This window comes from Anomaloglossus baeobatrachus, chromosome 1, assembly GCF_048569485.1.
Source record: "Anomaloglossus baeobatrachus isolate aAnoBae1 chromosome 1, aAnoBae1.hap1, whole genome shotgun sequence".
Taxonomy (NCBI): Eukaryota; Metazoa; Chordata; class Amphibia; order Anura; family Aromobatidae; genus Anomaloglossus; species Anomaloglossus baeobatrachus.
Genome location: NC_134353.1, coordinates 601,367,454 through 601,386,969, shown reverse-complemented (window position 1 = coordinate 601,386,969; position 19,516 = coordinate 601,367,454). Strand labels below are relative to the sequence as shown.

Here is a 19,516-nt window from a genome sequence, read left to right as displayed (position 1 = left end):
GTTCTGACAAGTGTTCAACCCGGTGAATCTCCATCTATTCAAGCATCAAATGATTCATGCGATTAACTCTAAGGCCATGTGCACACGTCGAGTATTTGGTGAGTTTTTTACCTCAGTATTTGTAAGGCCACAAACACACGTCGAGTATTTGACGAGTATATTACCTCAATATTTGTAAGGCCACAAGCACATGTCGAGTATTTGGAGCATTTTTTTTTACCTCAGTATATGTAAGGCCATGAGCACATGTCGAGTATTTGGAGCATTTTTTTTTTTACCTCAGTATATGTAAGGCCACGAACACATGTCGAGTATTTGGAGCATTTTTTTTTTACCTCAGTATATGTAAGGCCACGAGCACACCGAGTATTTGGTGAGTTTTTTACCTCAGTATTTGTAAGGCCACATGCACACGTCGAGTATTTGGAAAGTTTTTTTTTACCTCAGTTTTTGTAAACTAAAACCAGGAGTGGGACAGTAAGGCTACTTTCACACATCAGTTTTTTGCCATCAGGTTCAATCCGGAAAAAAACGGGTAAAACGGATCCAGTACCGCATCCGTTTTTTCCCCATAGACTTGCATTGTTACCGGATTGTACCGGATGGCTTTGCGGTGCATCCGTTTTTTTCCGGATGCGGCAAAATAAATAAATGCGGCGGCCGGAGGCAACGTAGCTTGCAATGTTTTTTTGTCCGGCAAAAAAAACGCATCGCGCCGGATCCGGCGCGATACGGCGTGTTTTACAATAGAAGCCTATGGACGCCGGATCCGGCGTAATGCGGTAAAAAACGGATGCGGCCGCCGGATCCGTTTTTGTTAACTGCGCATGCACCAATGTAATTAACAAAACGGATCCAGCCAAAAACCGGACGAAAAGGATGCAAAAACGGATGCAAACCGTATCCACCGGATCCGTTTTTTAACGGATCCGGCATAACGGATCCGTTAAAAAAACGGATCCGGTGGATACGGTTTTCACTTTTTTTTCAGGATCCGTTGGATCAGGAAAAAAAAGTACTGTGCCTGAATGCAGAAAACTGATGTGTGAAAGTAGCCTTAGAGGAAAAGAAAGTATAATAGACACACGGACACCACTTCTGTCTGTATCACCCACTCCTGGTTTTAGCTTACAAATACTGAGGTAAAAAATTCACCAAATGCTCAAAGTGTGCACATGGCCTCAATTGCTTATCGGCAGTATGCGGTTTTAGGCGGCCATGTATACATGTTGAGTATTTGATGAGTTTTTTACCTCAGTGTTTGTAAGTCAAAGTCAGAAGTGGGGCAGTCAGAGGAAAAAGTATAATAAATTCAGATGTAGTGCCCGTGTTTCTATCACCCACTCCTGGATTTGGCTTACAAATACTGAGGTAAAAAAAACCTCACCAAATACTCAGTCTGTACACGTGCCCTTAGCTGTTCATGTCATGGATTTGCCAAGTCTTAAGGTCCAGTCACACATAACGAGATAGTGAACGAGATCGCTACTACGTCACACTTTCTGGATCGTTTATGAGTCGTTGTTGAAATCGCATGTTGGGTGTCACACATAACGAGTTTATGAACGAGCATGCGTCCCGTATAACGATCTTTCAAATCGTTGGGACCCTGTCACACAGCAACTATGTTAACGATTCCAATCCCATTAGGGGCGTAGTAAAATGCAGTGAGTCACGTAGGCGTGCATTTGCGTCGCCTTTTCCATACCCCCCTCCGCTTTCATTGGCGGCCAATAGTGCGTTCTGATTGGGCGGCCGGGCGGGCGTTGCCTTTTCCACACCCTCCGCTCTGATTGGTGTCCAATACTGCGTTCTGATTGGGCATGCAGGGGGCGTATCTAGCGGTTAAATTTTGGATCGCGTCACCCTTTGTCACTTCTTTTGCGCTTTGCTTTGAGATAGAACCTGCGTCTCACTACACACTATTGTTCTCAGCGCCAACCAATGGGTGCAGAAGGGGCGTGGAAACGGGAACGCAACAACACGCCTTCGTGCATCTCATCTAGGTCGTCAACGAAATCGTTAATAGGGTGTCAAACATACAGATTCATGCAGCCCAGCAGGACTCCAACGAGCCAAAAATGGCCCAAGCTGTTCGGCATCGATCAGCGATTTCGCAGCAGGGGGTGAATCGTTGGTACGTGTCAAACGTGACGAGATCGCAATTGAAGTCGTTCTTGCGTCACAGAAACTGTGACGTAGTAACGATCTCGTTTACGATCTCGTTATGTGTGAAGTGGCCTTTAGGCCACGTTCACACGCTGAGTATTTGGTGACTTTTACCTCAGTATATGTAAACTAAAACCAGCAGTGAAACAATCAGAGGAAAGTATAATAGAAACACAGCACCATTTCTGTTTCTATCACTCACTCCTGGTTTTAGCTTACAAATACTGAGGTAAAAACTCTCCAAATACTCAAAGCATGCACGTGGGTTAAGGGTGCGTGCCCACGATTAGTGTTTTGGATGTAGCATGTTTTCGCTGCGTCCAAAACGCTGTGGTGTACAATACAAGCATAGTGGATGGGATTTCTAGAAATCTCGTGCCCACTGTGCTTGTTTTTTCCGCAGCAAACACTGAACTGCGGTGCGTCTTTCCAGACCGCAGCATGTCAATTGTTTGCTGTGGATTCGTATGCGTCCTCCATAGGGAGAATACAAGCAGGAGACCGCAGCGCACTGAACCCTGATCGTGGGTACAAGCAGCTGCGGTCTCCTGCGGAGGAGACTCGCGGCCCCACAGGTCAGGACCCGCTGCTTCCTGGACGCAGTGAGTCCTGATCGTGGGCACATACTCTTATACTACTTTTCAGGTATATGCAACAATGAACATTTTCTGGTGGATAGGAAGCATACATAATAATAAAAGCACAAATACACCCTACATACATTTTGAAAAGGTTGCATAGAGGTCACCGGTGTTCTGTACCGTCTACACCAATCTACTGTTTATTGAACCACCAGCTCACCATTTTTTTTTTTTTTTTTTGCATACAAGTGCCATCTATGGTTTTTATAGATCGCATTCGTACCAGTGATATTCTATGGGGCCATTCACGTGTGAGTTCTGTGGAAAATTGCGGAGACATAACTGATTTTAATCCGAATGTCGGATCAAAATCGACAATACAAGTCTATGAGTCCATGGGAAAAAAAAAAAAAAATCACTTAGAAGATAGAGTACTTTCTGATGTTTACAGACTGTCAAAATGGAAAAGGTAGAAAAGTGTTTTAGTTTCCTCCACCTATGGGAAACTGATGACATGAAGATCACACTTTGATAAAAAATAAAAATTGGTCAGTTCTCGTATGTGAAAAAAATTGGACATCTAAATGAGGTTTTTAGTACTATCGTCAGACCTTCCTGCACAAATTCTCACTGCAGTTAAATAAATGATGCTTTGCAATACATCTTATTAGGGAAAAATGGACATAATGTAGTTCCCATTTTCCTGCTGGCTGTATAAAAGTTAAAGGGGTGATAATTTGTTGATTTGTAGGGGTCTGACTGTTGGGACCCGCACCCATCGGGGAACTTTTATTCCCGTAAGAACCAAGAGCCAATATCTATGCTCGACCACTACATTCATTGCCTATGGTACTGCCGAGCGCAGTGCTAATATTTTTCCAGCTGGGTCTCTATAAAAGTTTAGGGGTGATAAGTTGTTGATTGGTGGGGGTCTGACTGTTGGAGCCTGGACCCATCAGGGAACTTTCATTCCCATAAGAAGAGAGAGGCAGTGCATATGCTCGACTGCTGCTCCATTCATTCCCTATGGTACTGCTGAGCAGTGTGTGCGTTTGTTCCGGCTGGATCTCTGTAAAAGATAAATGGATGATAACTTGTTGATTGGTGGGGATCTGACTGTTGGGACCTTTACCCATTGGGAAGTTTTATTCCCAAAAGAGAGAAGCAGTGCGTATGCTCGACTGCTGCTCCATTCATTCCCTATGGTACTGTTGAACGCTGTGCTCCGCTTTTTCCAGCTAGATATCTATATAAGTTAAAAGGGGTGATAATTTGTTGATTGGTGGGGGTCTGACTGTTGGGACCTTTACCCATTGGGAAGTTTTATTCCCAAAAGAGAGAAGCAGTGCGTATGCTCGACTGCTGCTCCATTCATTCCCTATGGTACTGTTGAACGCTGTGCTCCGCTTTTTCCAGCTAGATATCTATATAAGTTAAAAGGGGTGATAATTTGTTGATTGGTGGGGATCTGACTGTTGGGACCTTTACCCATTGGGAAGTTTTATTCCCAAAAGAGAGAAGCAGTGCGTATGCTCGACTGCTGCTCCATTCATTCCCTATGGTACTGTTGAACGCTGTGCTCCGCTTTTTCCAGCTAGATATCTATATAAGTTAAAAGGGGTGATAATTTGTTGATTGGTGGGGGTCTGACTATTGGGGACTGCACCCATCGGGGAACTTTTATTCACAATAAGAGTGAGAGGCAGTGCATATGCTCGACCACTGCTCCATTCATTCTCTATGATACTGCCAAGCAATGTGCTCAGATTTTCAGGAAGCCCTTTAGAAAATTGATGGAGCGATGGATGGGTGCCCAACCTGCTGCGCCATTTTGTAAAAAGGCAGTCGTTTTCCATATGATTCATACAAGTATGAGTGCGCATACATTTCATATACATTTTGAGAATGTATGCCTAAAATATATTCTATACATCGATAAATCTATTATGCACTGCACATAAAGAATACATATTACATATAAATATGCAAAATGGCTATGAGAAGAAACCGTTCTGTGCGGAGGTGGCGTCTTCCAAGAATACACTGCATAATTCAGGGCAATTTACTGCATCTTGGAAATGTTTCAATGTCAATGGACACAAAAAAAAATTAAAAAATTCCATGAAGAAAATTATTAAGCAGGCAACATCAAACATTTGAAAAGAAATAGATTTTTTTTTTCCAGCGCACAAAAAAAAAATCTGGAATTTTGAACAAAGAATGTTAAAAGGCAAAAAAAAAAAAATCATTTAAGTCTTCACCTAAGTAATATTTAAATAGATTTAATATGTGCTGCTCCAAACCAATGAATTATGAGTTTAAAACCTATTAAAATGTAATGTTTTTTTCCCGAGCTGAGGGGAGAGAGATTTAAATCCACTGAATTTTAATATTTCAGCTTGAGCTGCAGGAGGTATGGAAAGTCCAAATGAACTATTCCATCAGCCGCATTCAAGCATGAACATTTTAATCAGTTTTACTTCCTTGGAGTTCTCTAACACAGTTTACGCTGTCATTCTGAAAGCACTTAACACAGAGAGTGTGAAAAACCACCAAGGCTTGTTATTGCCTTCACAATTGATGGCAAATAATTTTGCAGACTTCCTATCATTAAAATGTCACTGCTAAAAATGGAGGTTGAGCATATGTGGCACTAAAATGCCTTTTCCTCCACTTGGCCAGCCCGCCTGTTCAGAAACATTTTCATACATGTATAAAAAGCAACGTATAACCACAGTGATACCGGCAGCGCAAGTGTTTCTAAGAGTAGCGGGTGCGACAAAAACTCTACAGCTAAACGCACTGGAATCACAAGGCCCACAATCACGGCCGAGGAGCAGAGGTGCGTACAGAGACGTCCGAGGACAAGTTCACACAAGTGGATCAAAAATTGGTCCGGTTTCATCGAAATTTTTTAAAAAAAGAATGTAACAGTTTCCAATATCAAAGAATTGCAATTCATTTGTAAAATTCGGATGTGGTTGACCTGCATGAGATTGTGTTTTGGGGGGGGGGGGTTTAAACACCTAGACTTGAAAGGATGAGGCTTTAAGCGGGCTTTACACGCTACGACATCGCTCAAGTGATCTCGTTGGGTTCAAGGAATTTGTGACGCACATCCGGACGCTTTAGCGATGCCGTTGCATGTGACACCTATGAGCGATTTTGCATCGTCGCACAAATGTGCAAAATCGCTCATCGGTGACATAGGGGTCCATTCTCAAATATCGTGACAGCTGCAGTAACGAAGTTGTTCCTCGTTCCTGCGGCAGCACACATCGCTCCGTGTGACGCCGCAGGAACAAGGAATCTCTCCTTACCTGCTTCCGGCCGCAATGAGGAAGGAAGGATGTGGGCGGGATGTTACGTCCCGCTCATCTCCGCCCCTCCGCCTCTATTGGGCGGCCGTTCAGTGACGCTGCTGTGACGTCGCTGTGGCGCTGAACGAACCGCCCCCTTAGAAAGGAGGCGGTTCGCCGGTCACAGCGACGTCGCAGGGCAGGTAAGTAGTGTGACGGGTCCGGGCGATGTTGTGCAACACGGGCAGAGATTTGCCTGTGTCGCACAACCGATGGGGGTGGGTACGCACGCTGGCGATATCGGTACAGATATCGCAGTGTGTAAAGCGGCCTTTACTGACATCCAAAAAAGTAGCACAGGCTGCAATTTTTATTTTATTTTTTCTAAAAAGGCACCAGATTCAGTCCCTGAAAAAATAAAAAATAAATAAAATTGTTCATTCCTCTGCCCCATTAAATAACATTGGACCTACTGCTATCCGTTTTTTTTTCATGGACAGACAAACGGCCAGTTGAACTTGCCCAAACTGTACTAAAGTAGTAAGGCCCCGTGCCCACGGGAGAAAATACCTGCAGATTTTGTTGCAGAAAACCAGCGGATTTTCTAGATTTTCCAGATAAATCCGCAGGTTTACGCAAGTACACAGACACCCCATGTTATCCTATGGGATTTGGTGTGTGCTGTTTGAATGCTGCGGATTTTGCACCTGTGGAGAATTCTGCAGATTTCCCGCAGCCACAAAGAACTACATTTCAATTATTCCTGCAGATTGTCCTGCCTTTCCACTATGGAGATACAGGGGGGAAATCCGTAGGAATAACCCGCAAATTCCGCACGTTTTCCGCAACAATGGATAGCTGCAGATTTCGGGGAGCTGCTGCGTGAACAAAAATTCAGCAGGTATTGTCTCCCGTGGGCACAGGGCCTAAGCGGGTCCGCAGCCAACAGTTTTTTGTCTTTTCTTTTTTTTTTTTTTTAAAGAAAAAAAAAAAAAAAGATCACTGATTGAAAACTGGTCTAAACTTATATACTCTCTATCACCAGGTCATACATGGCCAGTTTTTTTTTTTTATTTCACTGTATTCTTCTGCTCCATTGAGTATTCCATTCTTGTTTCCTATAAGCCCACTATATACCGTAATCCCAGAAATATTGGCCTTTTTAGTTGGTTCCATTTTGTGTTTTTTTTACTACCCTGTGACACCTCCCCTTTGGTAAAGACCATAAAAAAATTGCACTAAATAAAAAAAGTTTCATAACTCTAAAGCCATTTGCTGGATTAAAGATAAGTAAATAAAAAAAAAATTTGAACACAGAAGGAAATAAATGACAGGTCTTCTTAATATACTGTTATAAAACGTTAAATGGAATATATTACCAGACTGACAGAGGGTCTTTGGACACAAAATTACAGCCTTGTATAGGTCTAAGTATGTTCAGTTCGGGAGTCCCTTGGTCAGTATTGTTGTCCGTATATGTACCATGAAACACATTCTATCATGAACGGGCTGGCCATGTAAAAGGCTTTGACTGGTAATTGAAAGAGCTAGACGCAGTTTTTTGCTACCTCATCAGAGCAGCACGATCTAGGCAAAGAGATTCTGAATCAAATGATTTATCACTTAGATTACTGGCTGCAGCCGTTCAGCATAAAAAAACCTGCTGACAGATTCCCTTTAAAATAAAAAACACCCAAACCACGTTTATATGTTGAGTATTTGGTGAGTTTTTACCTAAGTATTTGCAAGTCAAAATCGAGTAGGTAAAAAAAAATGCAGAAGTGGTGCCCATGTTTCTATTATATTGCCTCGGATTGTTACACTTCTGATTGTGTCTTACAAATACGGAGGTACAAAAAAAACCTCACCAAATGCTGAACGAACATGTGAACGTGGCCTTATACTCCCCTCGTTCCAGCGCTCTCTCCCAGGACCCAGGTGAAAATATTAGCCACGTGAGCCCTGTACCCAATCAGCGTTGGCTTCACTGTCCCCGTATCTAACATGAAGCGGAAGTGAGCGGATAGCCGCAGCTCTGACTTCCTCTTGATGTTCGAATCGTCCAAAGACGGGGAGAGTGAAGATGAAGCTGATTGGGCGCATGGCACGTGTGACGCAACAGGTCACCTGAGCCCCAGGAGGGCAAGGATTCACACCGCTGGAATGGCATGGGCACCGGAGGGCAGTATAAGCGTTTTTATTTTAATAGGGGCAAAAACAATGATTAAGAAGGGGTTGAGTACTGGACAATCCCTTTAAGAGTGTCTACTTTTTTTATTTTAAATTGCGCACTTTTGGTGTAATCAAATGTTGTACCCTACACGGGATGGTTTTCAAAGAGGGATTTATGGAAAGCAGAAGAGATAGTACACAGAAACATATCTGGAATTAATACATCACTATGCAATGAAATGATACCCATCTGATTGATTTCCGCCTGCTCAGCAGTCGCATAAAAGTATATATAGATTTATAAATGTTCTGATTGAGACATTAGCTCAGAGCTGGAAAATCCAGCAGTAATTCTGGTATTACTGAAGGAAAAAAATAATGACAAAGACCCATTCAGTATGGATAATGCTTGGAAAGCTGCCCTCAGCTTTATGAACAAAGGCAGATTGAAGAAACATGCTTGAAAAAAAAAGCAATGCTTACAAAGGAGAAGTGCTCAAATAAAATTAACATTATTAGCACAGTTAGGGTTTTACCAGTAAACATATGTTCTTACATAGTCACATCTAGCCAAGACATAGTAACACCAGTGCCCATTATCCAAAACATCAGCTATTCCACGGCTCCATTCTTACATTGCCGATTTGATCAGTGCCCTGTGCATGGACTTAAGGCCACTTTACACACAGCGACATCGCTACCGATGTCGCTGCGATCGCACCCGCCCCCATCGTTTGTGCGTCACGGGCAAATCGCTGCCAGAGGTGCACAATATCTTTAGTCCCCGTCACACATACTTACCTGCCTAGCGACGTCGCTGTGGCTGGCGAACCGCTGCCTTTCTAAAGGGGCGGTTCGTTCGGCGTCACTAAGCGGCCGCCCAACAGAAACGGAGGGGCGGAGATGAGCGGGCCGAACATCACGCCCACCTCCTTCCTTCCTCATTGCCGGCAGCCGCAGGTAAGGTGATGTTCCTCGTTCCTTCGGTGTCACACATAGCATTGTGTGCTGCCGCAGGAACGACAAACAACCTGCGTCCTGCAACAGCAATGATAATCGGGAAATGAACGACGCATCAACGATCAATGATTAGGTAAGTAATTTTGATAGTTAACGGTCGTTCGTGCGTTTCACACGCAACGACGTCGCTAACTAGGCCGGATGTGCGTCACGAATTCCGTGACCCCCAACAACATCTCGTTAGCGATGTCGTTGCGTGTAAAGCGGCCTTTAGTGTCCGGCATGCCACCACTAAGGGGGGATTCACACAGGAACCTCTCCTTATAGTAATGTAGGGTGACCCTGCCACATAATGTGTAAATCAGGACTATGGATGATGTTGAGAACATACACTGCCACAACAGGGAATAACACAGTGTGTACAATAACTGATGGCACTTCATATGGAGGCATCAGGACTACATTTCAATATGCCCAATCCAGTCACAAAGTACAAGCAGTCTGTGAGGGCCACGTTACAGAGAAGAAAAGAAGGATATAAGGTTATGTGGGAAAAGAATTAGTATTTTCATTTATTTAAATTCCTGCTCTATGCTTAAAGGGTTTTTCCCACGAAAAAAAAAAGTTCATCTTAATGAAGAGATCTTGGAATAATTATAATTTATACAATTGGATGTGTTTAATAAAAATGTTCCTGTGCCGACATAATGTTATATATGTGCCCCTGTTATGTACTGTGTAATGGTCATGCGTCACTGTATGGGATATGGATGGAGCATACCACACCTACTGGGCTGAGATAATCTTATAAATGTTCCTCTGCTATGTACTGTGTAATGGCTGTGTCTGACTGTACAGGGACATGGGTTGAGCATACCACATCTCCTGGGCTGAGGTAATCTTATAAATGTGCCCCTGTTATGTACTGTGTAATGGCCATGCGTGACTGTACAGGGATATGTTGGATCATACCACAGCTCCTGGGCGGAGGAGGATGCAAAAGAGAGTATACACATCACAGTTGATTCTTTTTGTGAGGTAAAAAACACTTCCTGTTTTTTAAAAATGTTCTACTTGGAAAAAAAAAATTAGTTATAATCCTGTGCTGTAATATCTGTATACTTTTATATTTCTTCCCTGGCCCAGGAGATGTAGTAGGATCAGACCATGTCCCTGTACGGTCAGACACGGCCATTACACACACACATATATAAGATTATTTCAGCACAGGAACATTTTTTTTTAATCACATCCAATTATGGAACTTATTATTCCAAGATCTATTGATTAGAACGAACTTTGTTTTAAAGGGAAAACCGCCTTTAAAATTGGTGTTGCTAATGCTGGAGTAAGATGCATTGAATTCATTAAGAGTTCTATGTGGCGAGCCTTGCCAGAAATGCAACTCCTGTTCATGACTGGAGTAGCACTTTTGGCATAAACATCGCCACCCATCGTCCCAGTCTCTTCCCAGGTCCTCCCAATTTCTCAGATCTACTTTAAACACGTTAAACGACATGTTTGCGACTTTTTGGAGCATTTTGGGGCAGTATTTTGATGTAAATACTTTGATGAATCGCCCCCATGCTAGGTCAGGCTACATGAACAGGGGTCGAGAATTGTGTTTTTCTTGTAAAACAACCAAACCCTCCACCATTTATTTGAATATATATTTTCCAAAATCTTAAGTTATGAATTAAAAAAAGGATATGTTAAAATTCTCTAAGATAAAACTATAAGACGGGAGAGAGGGATAAAAGACGGCATCCACAAACACGTCAGTGCGTCTTTTCCTTCTCTTACAGACAGCTGTATGACAATATCCAAGCAGCACTGTTTATTACAACAGAACCTTTACAGGTTTCAGGAAAACATTCTGTTTTTAGACTGTTCACCGCCTGCAAACAAATTGTTGTTTAAGATCTGCAGTATGAAAATCAACAGTGCAGAACATGCAATCTGTTCCAATTGCAGACTGAAAAGGAAGAAGAAAAAAATGCATAGAAATGAAAATAAACAGGATCACAATGCGGAATTTAAAGCATGGGGGAACCTGAGCATATTAAAGACCCTTCTCCTGCAATAAACAAGTCAGCGACCGTGGATAGCATGTAGACCTTCTGTAAAGTGGGGGAAAGCATACGCTCCCCCTAATAAATGACTACTTTATTAAAGGAACGGATTTGTAATATAGTTTGTTAACATTGGCCATCTTTTATCATTAAAGATTTCATCGGAGAAAAGGTTAAGGTGGTCCTACAAAGGACTCTGAAGGTTTATTGTAAAGCTAATGTTAACACTTCAAGACCTGTGGCTAAAAACGATTGTTTAGACAGGCCCGTTAACCGATCACTCAGTGTGCATAGGCTGAATGACACTCGGCATCACGTTTTGGTTTACGCCAGATGTGCTGCCGAGATCAATGCCGAGATCAATGCTTTCCAATCTTAATCCTTTTACCCTCAGAAGGAGCATTTTGCTCGTTCGTTGCATAATTGGCAGCCTGACTTACATTAAGGATACGCTCACACGAGCGTGAAAAACAGACGAGTGCAATGCGAGAAAATCTCATATTGCACTCTAACCAATGTTAGTCAATGAGGGAGAGCAGTTGGTCAGCTTTTCTCAACATGTTGCGATTTTCTGCGAGAGCCGTATCACTCGCACCCATTCAAGTGAATGGGTGCGAGAGAAACATCGGACTGTACTCTGATGTTATCCCAGTTCAGTGCGATATACGCACAGGCTGACTATGGAGATGGGGGGGATTAACCCCTCCCTCTCCTCCACAGCGCCCACCCTCAGCTTCACAGCTGTGACCTGATCGCACGATTGGGTCACAGTCGCATGACAGTTGGCGCACGCTCGCAGCAGAGCCTGAGCCAGGGGTCATTAGCATCTCGCATCGGATGCCATACGTTAGTGTGACTCCAGCCTTAAAGCATCACTCCAGCGCTAAAAAAAAGAAAACAGACGCCGAAGTGATGCTTTACTTGTTTTCTCTTTCTTTAATTCTTTTGGAGTAAAGCAGAACACACGTCTCCATGGTAGCAGACTACAAACCAATTCTGTAGTCGGATTTTGCAGTCACTAAGGCCTCATTCAGACGTCTGACTGTTATCGTAAAAATTTGGACTGGTGTTCATCAGTATGTTGAATCAAAGTTTCATCAGTAGTTGTTCAGGGGCGTTTCAGTTTTACCATTGTTTCTACATCAATGATTTTTCACCCATGAAAAAAATAAAGAGCAGAGCGTCTCCTACTCATTGCAGTGTTAATCATGGACAGGACACAAATTACACCAGGATACAATCCATAATTTTCACGGACCTAAAGACTTGTATGGGTAATGTGATTCATGACTCAATAAACAGCCTCTTTTCTAAGGGGGAAGTTCGTGCGGCGTCACAGCGACGTCACACAGCGGGCCACCAATAGAAGCGGAGGGGCAGAGAGCAGCCGCATGAAGGTCACTCCCACCTCGTTGCCAGAGGACACAGGTATGGTGTGGTTAGTCGTTCCCGGGGTGTCACACGCAGCGATGTGTTCTTCCTCAGAAACGACGAACAGCCTGCGTCCAGAACGAGCAACGATATTTGGAAAATGAACGACGTGTCAATCAACGATTTTGTGAGTATTTGGAATCGTTAGCGGTCGCTCATAAGTGTGACACGCAATGACGTCGCAAACGAGGCTGGATGTGTGTCACGAATTCCGTGACCCCAGCGATATCTCGTTAGCGATGTCGTTGCGTCTAACGGGCCCTTTAGCCTTGAAGACTATATTTTTGCTGTCCGAGACCAAGAGAAATGTCTGTAGTGAAACCAGTCATTTATGATATAGGGTCTATGCCCACCAGGCGATACCATTTGCAGTCAGGCACTATAATGAAATAATTCCAGCATCCGGGAAGGAACGGGGCAATGGCCTTTTCACCTCCTACTTGTGCTTGAAGAGCTTACAGCAAATGTTATTCATGGCTGAACACAGCTTCCCAGATTTGTCTTTTTTATTGGGGAACTTCACAGGAAATAAAAGGTTACTTTTTCTCCATTTATAACCCTTAATTGACTACCAGTATTCTCCTGCGGTCAAAGGGGCACAAAACAGAATAAGAAATAGCCCATTAAATGCAGGCCACAATCAGAACATTGCACTCTACCTCCGTCAGCAAGGATCAGAGAGTGCTGATTTCCTTGTTAAAAGACAGAGGCATAATTGAGGCAATATCTTCACTTCAGATTGATTATTCGGCGACCCTTATCCACATCTTCACTCAGCAATTTGAATTTTAATGAAAGTAAATGGAATAATTAGCATTTCAAAGTGTGTTTGATACACTGAATAAAAGAGGAAAAGACTTTTATGTATAATCTATACACAAAAGAAAAAGCATTTGGGAGGGGGCGAATAAGAAAAGTACAGTTGTAGTGCCTTCATTAGAATAACTTAGCGGTTTGCACCAGCTGTATAATTATAGATGGGAATAATGTGTTATTAAACTATGATTTCTCACCTCCGCATTGTGATGCCAAACAGACAATATCTCATTGTTTCGTCGGCTTTTATACGGCATGTAAACAAAATGATTGCCCAGATCTGCAGGCTGACGGAACACGTGACCAGACGCCATTACCGGGCCTCACATAGGGTACAATTTACTTTACTAATAGCCTTAACGGAGGGTAGAAGACCGGGGCAGAGAAATAGTCCAGTCATGTCAATTCATGATGGCACCAAGTGTATTATCCAGAACTCATTCTTTTTATTCTAAAAGTGGCCTACACAGTGTTAGTATGCTGTTTTTTGGTCAAGACATGGAGGAAAAACATCAGAGATGGTCGTAAGCTGGCCATATGCATTCAATAGCCTCCAGCCAGTTCCTTATGAACTCACCATCCACATCGGTGCATAAGAAGTGGAGATGTAAAAGGTCCACACATGCTTTAAATCAGTGTTTCCCAAACTCCAGGCCTCACGGTTCCCAACAGATCACGTTTTCACGTTACCCTAGTATTTCACAGGTGATTGAATCATTATCAAGGCACAAGAAATTGCCACATTTTTTCTCACCAGCAATACGAATGAAATCCTGAAAACTTGACCTGTTAGGGGCCCTGAGGACTGAAGTTTGCGAAACACTGTATTAGATAAAAAGTCTGTCAAACCCACCAATGTCATCAGGATCAACCAACGAATGTGTATGAGGACCTCTCAATTGTCCAGAGAGATGTCAGAGGACATGCGGATAGGACAGTTGGCCGATTCTTTTGCTCAACAGGGAGAGAAGCTGCTGCCACCAAATGGTCCTGAGAGTGGCTCTCCCATAGACAACACAGGAAGGCGAGACAAATGGGCATTCTTGTATATAAGGAGGGTGGGAGGGACAGCTGACAGACTGGTTTACGACCATCCTTATAGTTGCCCTTTTTTTTTTTTTGGAAAAATCTGATTGGCTGCTATTAACAATATGTAGGCTTTTGACTTCCACTATATTTCAGAACAAATCACCGTGGACATGAATGCTGTGTTTTGGTGTTAATTACATGTGAAACCTCTAATAAGGCACACATCAATACATTAAATCACCACTCACACATTTTTTTTTATTTTTTTAACACAGCTAGAGTGGTGCTTTTAATCTATGGTCCTTTAATATTGGTTTTATATTCACCATCCATCAGCGTCACTTCGGTCTCACGGTGCCATCTGAGACCACAACTTCTGACTGGCAGGAATCACAAGTTGTCACAAGCTCTCAATGCAAGTCTATGAGAGCCAGAACGAGGCTCTCATAGACTTGCATTGAAGAGTGACTGCTGGTCGCTCCATGAAACATTGGAGCAATCTGGCAGGTCACAGACTGCCTGGGACCGGTGGAAGTAGTGCTGGTAAAAGTTGAAAATGCTGCAGGGTGACAAGAATAGAGGCAGGGAGTAAAAGCACCACTCCAGCATTTAACCCCCCCCTCCCCTTCCCTGCTAGAGTGGTACTTAAAAGGGGGGTCCTCTACAAAGCATAGTGGCCACAAATGTAAAGCTGAGACAGGAGGCTTTTTCTAAATACCTTTTGTTGTCCATTCTGCCTGTGAGCGGCGCTATCGCTGTCCACTCATCCCCCATCACGTGTCCAGGGATGCAGTGACCTCTAATGTCCGGAATTGGAAGTTGACCTGGCATCACCAAAGTGGGACCCAGCCTTTGTTAGTGACTGGGCTGTGGGCGGAGTTTCATTGCACATCACAGCCCATCATCTCTCGTGCTTACGGCGCTCTGTGGTGAAGGAGACAATGCGAGAGATGATGGGCTAGGATGTGCAATCAAATTCCACCCACAGCCCAGTCACTAACGAAGGCTGGGTCCCACTTTGGTGATGCCAGGTCAACTTCCAATTCCGAAAGTTGATGTGACATTACCGGACATCAGAGGTCACTACAGCCCGGGGTCATGTGATGGGGGGGGGGATGAACAGACAGCGATAGCACCACTCACAGGCAGAATTGACAACAGAAGGTATTTCGAAAAAGCCTCCTGTTTCAGCTTTACATCGATGTGGCCACTATGCTTTATGGTGGACAACCTCTTTAAAGTCAAAGCCTTCATACGCTGTACAGAAGGATTCAGTGTTTGCTAGAGAAATAAAAAACAATAATTCAAAAAAATTGAAAAAATTACAGTGATTTATAGGTTAGTAAGCAAATTTTATATGTATAAAAAAATTCTCGCTCTGCATCCTCATACACATTTGTAAGCCCACTTCACGTCGGCCTGTATCAAGTGGGTCCCTAGCCTACTGTCTTTGGCATTGCAACAATAGATCAACGTTCGTCGCATATTTTTTGTTTCTTTCCTACAATGCTGGAATGAAAATATAAAAAAAGACTGGCCAAAATGAAACAGTCTAAAACAAGAGGAAAGAAAGAAAGGATTGAGTAGAATAGAACCAGCATCCTACAAGGGCAGAAACGATGATGAAAAGAAAACATACCCCAATGATTGCATTCAGCTCTGCCATCGTCACTTGTTTGGCACGTTCCACAGCTTGTACCACTTGTTGTTGGTGCTATTAAGAGAAGAAGAATTTATAATTTACTATGACTTTTTGCTCGCCGTTTCTCGATATCTTTTAGCTTCTCTTATGTAAATGAATGGGCATTTTCCCAGCTGCCAGCCCTCAGAAAGCCTCTGTGTGAGGACGACCACAGTACGGCTACTGTGTGCGCCTCGGCAGCACTTCCTAGTGTTTATTTCTCGAAATTCCTCCCCGCAGTATGCAAACATACTGGTGACTGCTTGTTGGCTTATGCTTTCATTGCAGATAGTGCACAAGTTAACAAGGTGTGGGGAAAGATCCTGCCATAAGGAAATAATTAGAGAACTTTAATCAACATTAACCTCAACCTTTCCACTAACCGGTACCCAAAGTAAACATCCTCCTGCTGCAGAGACTGCGGCTCATATACACAGCGCTGTGCTGAGCATACATGTCCCTGCATGGGCAATTTCCTTCATGACCTCATCAAATAGCAGAGCTAGAAGTGGTTTACCACAGATCAGCAGGGAAGAGTGTAAATGCCTTAATTGCTCCTATAATGTATTGCCATTGTACGCTCTATTATGGCACTCAGCCTTTTAAGACAGATCTACAGGGCAAACTTCAAAGGAATCTTTACAGAAAGGTGTATGCAGGGGGGTTTCTATATGGTTGGCCTGATATATACACACGGGAGCCTAGCAATACAGTGACGTGTGTAATCCCCCCCATATGGGCAGAAACTCTGGCTACACAATACCGTTTTAAGATATGGGGCTGGTTTACCAACGTAAAAAGGCATCAAAAACGAACGAGTTAAAAAAAAAAAAAAAAAAAAAAAAAAAAAAAAAGGAATAAAATAACACATTTGCTGTCATTTTAATTAGGTACTTTTTTCTCAGTGCAAGCGTATAAGAGTTGGAAGCAACAGGATTGAAGTATTGGTTAATGAGGCGGAATTAAAGTCAGCATGGGCCAATTAGGAGAATTATGGTACAAATCTGTTCAATGAAATAAAATAAAAAAAAAAAAAAAAAATAGAAGAACCAAGCACATCCTATCAATAATACAGCAAAGACAGTCACGGGACAGAGCGGATAGATAGACATGATCGCCTCCCCGCAGGGCTGACCTACAAGAGCATGGCCCGTGACCATACAGTAGACACAATGCCAACCATGCTGGAAAAGACTTCAGAATTCTAGGATCCAGAAAATCATCCCCACAACAACTAGTCATTGAAGATACCGCTTCAGGTCATCTTTACTGCTTAAAAAAAAAAAAAAACCACAAGAGCGTGCTAACATGCTAGTCAATTCAGCATCACCAGCGGTGATGTGCGTTTTTGTGTCCGCACTTCTGAAGTCCCAGCACTTCCGGTCATGCGCAGTAGACCTCTCTGAAGCCGGGAAGGAGTACACCCAGCTTCATACTGCGCATGACTGGAAGTGCCACGCATTCAGATCAGTGATCACAGCGGACACAGGTACATGCGTCACCCCTGGTGATGCTGCACTGACTAGCATGTTAGCACACCCCTGTAGGCCCCTGTGGGCGTGCTAACATGCTAAGGCTAGGTTCACATTTCCGTTGTTTTAAATCAGTCAGATCCGTCAGTGATGGATCAGTCGTTTTTTTAGATGTCAACTGACGCAACGGATGTGTTTTTCACAGGATTCCCTTCACAGGAATCCTGTGAAAAAACTGATCCGTCGCGTCCATTACATCTGCTATGCATCCATTTTTTGACGGATCAGTCATGGTCAGTTTGTGTTTGGGACAGCCCAGTGGATGTGCCAAACATGCTGGGCATGCTCAGTAGAGCATAACTGAATCCAGCGCTGGATTCCATCGTAAGACGGTATACGACGGAATCCAGCACCATAGACAAACATTACAAGCTTGACGGATTGCGACGGATTCCTGCGCGGTGCGTTAATTTTGACGGCCCGAAAAACGTTACATTCTGCGTGGTTTCTGCCCGGCGGTCAATCCAAAAACAACTGACCACGGCGCAGCAGATGCAACGCAAGGTCATCAGTCGCAATCCGCCACTAATACAAGGCTATGGGACACAACGGAATCCGCTAAACGGATTCCGTTGTTTACCAGAGCCGCGGATTGTGACCGATACAATTTAATGGAAATGTCAACCTAGACTAAGAGGTCGGAATGAGAGTAGGAACTAAACGCCCCGCGCTCATTAGCATATCATACAGGATCTTTAGAAATACTTTTTCTAAAGATCTCTTTATCTAGGCTAGTGTATAGAGGGACGGTTAGGCAGGGATTAGCAATATACACCAAGAACTGCTCGTGATTCTGGGTGCATATTGCACCTGACAGGTTCACTTTAAAAACACTTGCAATCCACATGGATTAATGAATGCGTGATCTGCATTCAACAGGGCACAATATTATGGTCATGGCCATTTTGTAAGCAAGACTTGGAGAATCGAAGGCGAGGACGCAGCAGCTGCAGCAACATGCGCAAACGTGCAGTGGTCATGATATTTTAATAGACTGTTATGGGGCACCTAGTTTGCAGATCAACACACAAAATGGTTATACTAAGTGCCACACGGTTAACATGAGCTTTGTTTTGTGGGTGATGAAGACGTTTTCCTGTAAATTATTGAGTGTTGGCTGGTTTCACAAATCTGCCATTACCGTCCGGGCACAGACTGTGATATTGGGGTCGTATACAGGTCTCGTGACCCAAACTCAAAAGTTTCAAAGACATATATGACCCTGTTGAGTCTGGGTCAGAAGTTAGAAGACACAGTTTGTCTGGATATCAGTGTCCACATGGCCATAAAGAGGTCATGTCCTCAGCTCAAAAGTATGCAGATCTTTGCTTGTATTCGATTCCTGCTGTTCCCGAGTATTTTATTTTAAAGAGGTGTCTTCACGTTGCTCTCCATCATTACCCTTCAGGCACCTCCCACTTGGTAAAAGACAACAAAAATGTACATGGAATAAAAAGTCCCATACAGACGTGGCAAGGAGATCTTAGCATATATACCAACAGTGAAAGAGTGCGAAAATCCTATCTGATGAGATTTGGCCATTGAGCTTTCAGAAGTGGCTAGTAAATGGAGCACGCAGGCAGATAACTGGTGCTGGCCTGCTATCTCATATTCCAGCATTATCTCATTTGTCGTTTAGATGTGAGGGACATTTCGGGACCACACATACTGCAATGTTATAAACCACTTTAAAGTCATTCATGTGAAGAGCCCCTGAATCAGACATGGTTTAAAATCAATTTCACTCCAAGGTCAGTACTAGGAGGTTTATTTT

General features: G+C 43.3%; 1 protein-coding gene across 3 annotated transcripts in view; it reads right to left on the bottom strand.

The window, feature by feature from the left end:
- Positions 1-19,516, bottom strand: part of LOC142245497 (transducin-like enhancer protein 4) — a 180,885-nt gene that overhangs the window by 128,075 nt on the left and 33,294 nt on the right. For 2 of the 3 annotated variants that reach the window (XM_075318245.1, XM_075318252.1), the window contains exon 6: positions 16,169-16,243. The exons of the other annotated variant lie outside the window; for it this stretch is intronic. In XM_075318245.1, coding sequence (XP_075174360.1) covers positions 16,169-16,243 — 75 coding nt within the window. The remainder of the gene's footprint in view (positions 1-16,168; positions 16,244-19,516) is intronic. 3 annotated transcript variants of the gene reach the window in all.